Below are 1,920 nucleotides of genomic sequence, written 5' to 3' on the forward strand. Positions count from 1 at the left end.
ACCCCTTGGCCTACTGGGCAACCCGCAGCCCAATGTGGCTGGATCTGGCCACAGTTGCCCAGGAACACCTGTCCTGTCCACTGACCAGTGTGCCAAGCGGGAGGGTGTTCAGCATGGCTGCGGATGTTGTGACACCCCACCGCACCTGCTTAGATCCTGGTTTGGTGGAGCAGCTGGTGTTCCTCAAGGTGAACCTCCCGCTGCTGGGGGTCCCCAAGCGGCAGGTGCAGACGGAGCGAATGCCACCTTCCTCACTCCATCTGGATCACGAGTTTTGTCTGTCAGCAGCCTAAGGTGCAGTTTCCCCCAAACCTCTGCACCTATCACCGTGAAAGTTGGCAGGCTTTGTGGGCTCCTCAGGGGCCACTGCTCAAGCCTGCAGTTTTGAGCTCCCTGTGGCTTTCCACACAGAAATCACAGGAGGTTTTCTCTCAAGAATTTGGGGTGCTGTTTCTCCGACCCCCTGAACCTATCTTGTTGAAAGTTGGCAGGCTTTGTGGGCTCCTCAGAAGCTACCATTCCTGCAAGTTTCATCAAGATCAGACAAGAAATGCCAAAGTTATAGCCTTCTTCGACCTTCCCCATTATAGCCTATGGGGAAGTTGAAGCAGCTCAAATATTCGACTGAGCTTCGACCTCAAGTTGAAGTGAATGGCAAATTGAAGCGGGACCCAGTTTACTATTCAACATGGCTGTCGAATCAAATATTACCTGCTCTGCACAGCCCTAGTAAGTATACCATCACAAAATGCCAGAGAAACAAAGGGGAAAAGGAAACTTACCGTGGCAGCGAGCCCAGACAGGGGAAAAGCCGAGCAGAATTCCCTGAATGTTAATTAATACTATCAGCTGGGGGAGCTAGTGGGGCAACAAATGGGAAGCTACAGCCAGACACACAGCTAATCTGCACAGGAAGTTAAAAGAGGGGCGACTGAACAATTTGGTCTCCTCTGGTGAGGGGAGCAGCACAAGGGGAAGGTTGTGGGGGGTGCAGCGGTGGCATGTGACCAACCAGGGATCAGCAAAACAGTATTCTGCAGACAGACTTACCAGAAGAGCGGAGACGAAGAGGGAGTTGCTGCATCCAAGCCAGTGGGTTTGAGTCCAGTAACTGCAAGGTCTTTGTTCCTGAGACCTGAATAAGAAAAAAAGATGGATCAAAAGTGTGAATTTGGGGCGTTGGCCTGGGATAGTCCCTCCCTGAAGGAAAAGGGTGGTGAGATTATGTGACTGTATATTTGAGACCGGGGGGTGGAGAGGAGGGAGCAAATAACGTGACAAGAGGTCAGTGGAAAGAGACCAGCTGCCAGGATATTAAGCAAGGCAGCATAGCGATTATGACTCCCTAGAGGACAGCTTGTGAGATCAACACAAACACCTGGTGTGCTAAGGACAGGGTATGGGGAGCTGGTGGAGCCCTGCGAAGAGGAGCCAGCCTGCTAAATTGCAGAAATTAACATCGGATTTACTTCCCAGAACTGTACCTGTTTGGTTCCTTCCTTTCCATCTAAGTCAGGGGTTGTCAACTGGTAGTACTTAGGGAAGGCCCTAAGGGGTATGCATGGGTGGGTGGGGATGGAGCACCATCACCCACCTCCCTGTGCTGCTGCCCCCCCAGGATCAGGGCTGGGGCAGGGCAAAGGCAGCAGGACCCCATTTGTGGGCTACACAGGTGCCTCCCAGCCAGTTAGATGTGGGGGGGCACAGTGCAGAGTTTGCATGTGGTGGTGGCCACCATCCACCACCCTACGCTGCTTCCATTCGAAGCTGCATGCCATCCCCCACCCCCACCCCGCATCTGGCCACCAGGGGTACACTTATTAAAAAAAGTTGAAAACCCCTGATTTAAGTAGTGGCAGGTGAATTTAAAGGAGACTATGCAATACAGAGAAAGGGACTGCAATTTGCTTTTGTGGCATG

General features: G+C 52.4%; 1 protein-coding gene across 4 annotated transcripts in view; it reads right to left on the minus strand.

Annotated features, from left to right (window-relative positions):
* CUNH11orf65 (chromosome unknown C11orf65 homolog) overlaps window positions 1–1,920 on the minus strand; it is a 64,122-nt gene that overhangs the window by 27,142 nt on the left and 35,060 nt on the right. For 3 of the 4 annotated variants that reach the window (XR_002098889.1, XR_002098890.1, XM_019524371.1), the window contains one exon: window positions 1,051–1,135. Coding sequence is in view for 2 of the 4 variants with exons in the window: in XM_019524371.1 (XP_019379916.1) it covers window positions 1,051–1,135 (85 nt within the window). In the remaining 2 variants the exon portion in view is untranslated. Of the gene's footprint in view, window positions 1–1,046; window positions 1,136–1,920 lie in introns of those variants that run through there. The other variant, XM_019524370.1, reaches the window with a different exon arrangement.

The sequence above is a fragment of the Gavialis gangeticus genome, unplaced genomic scaffold, assembly GCF_001723915.1.
Source record: "Gavialis gangeticus isolate Ggan-Ray unplaced genomic scaffold, GavGan_comp1, whole genome shotgun sequence".
Classification (NCBI taxonomy): domain Eukaryota; kingdom Metazoa; phylum Chordata; order Crocodylia; family Gavialidae; genus Gavialis; species Gavialis gangeticus.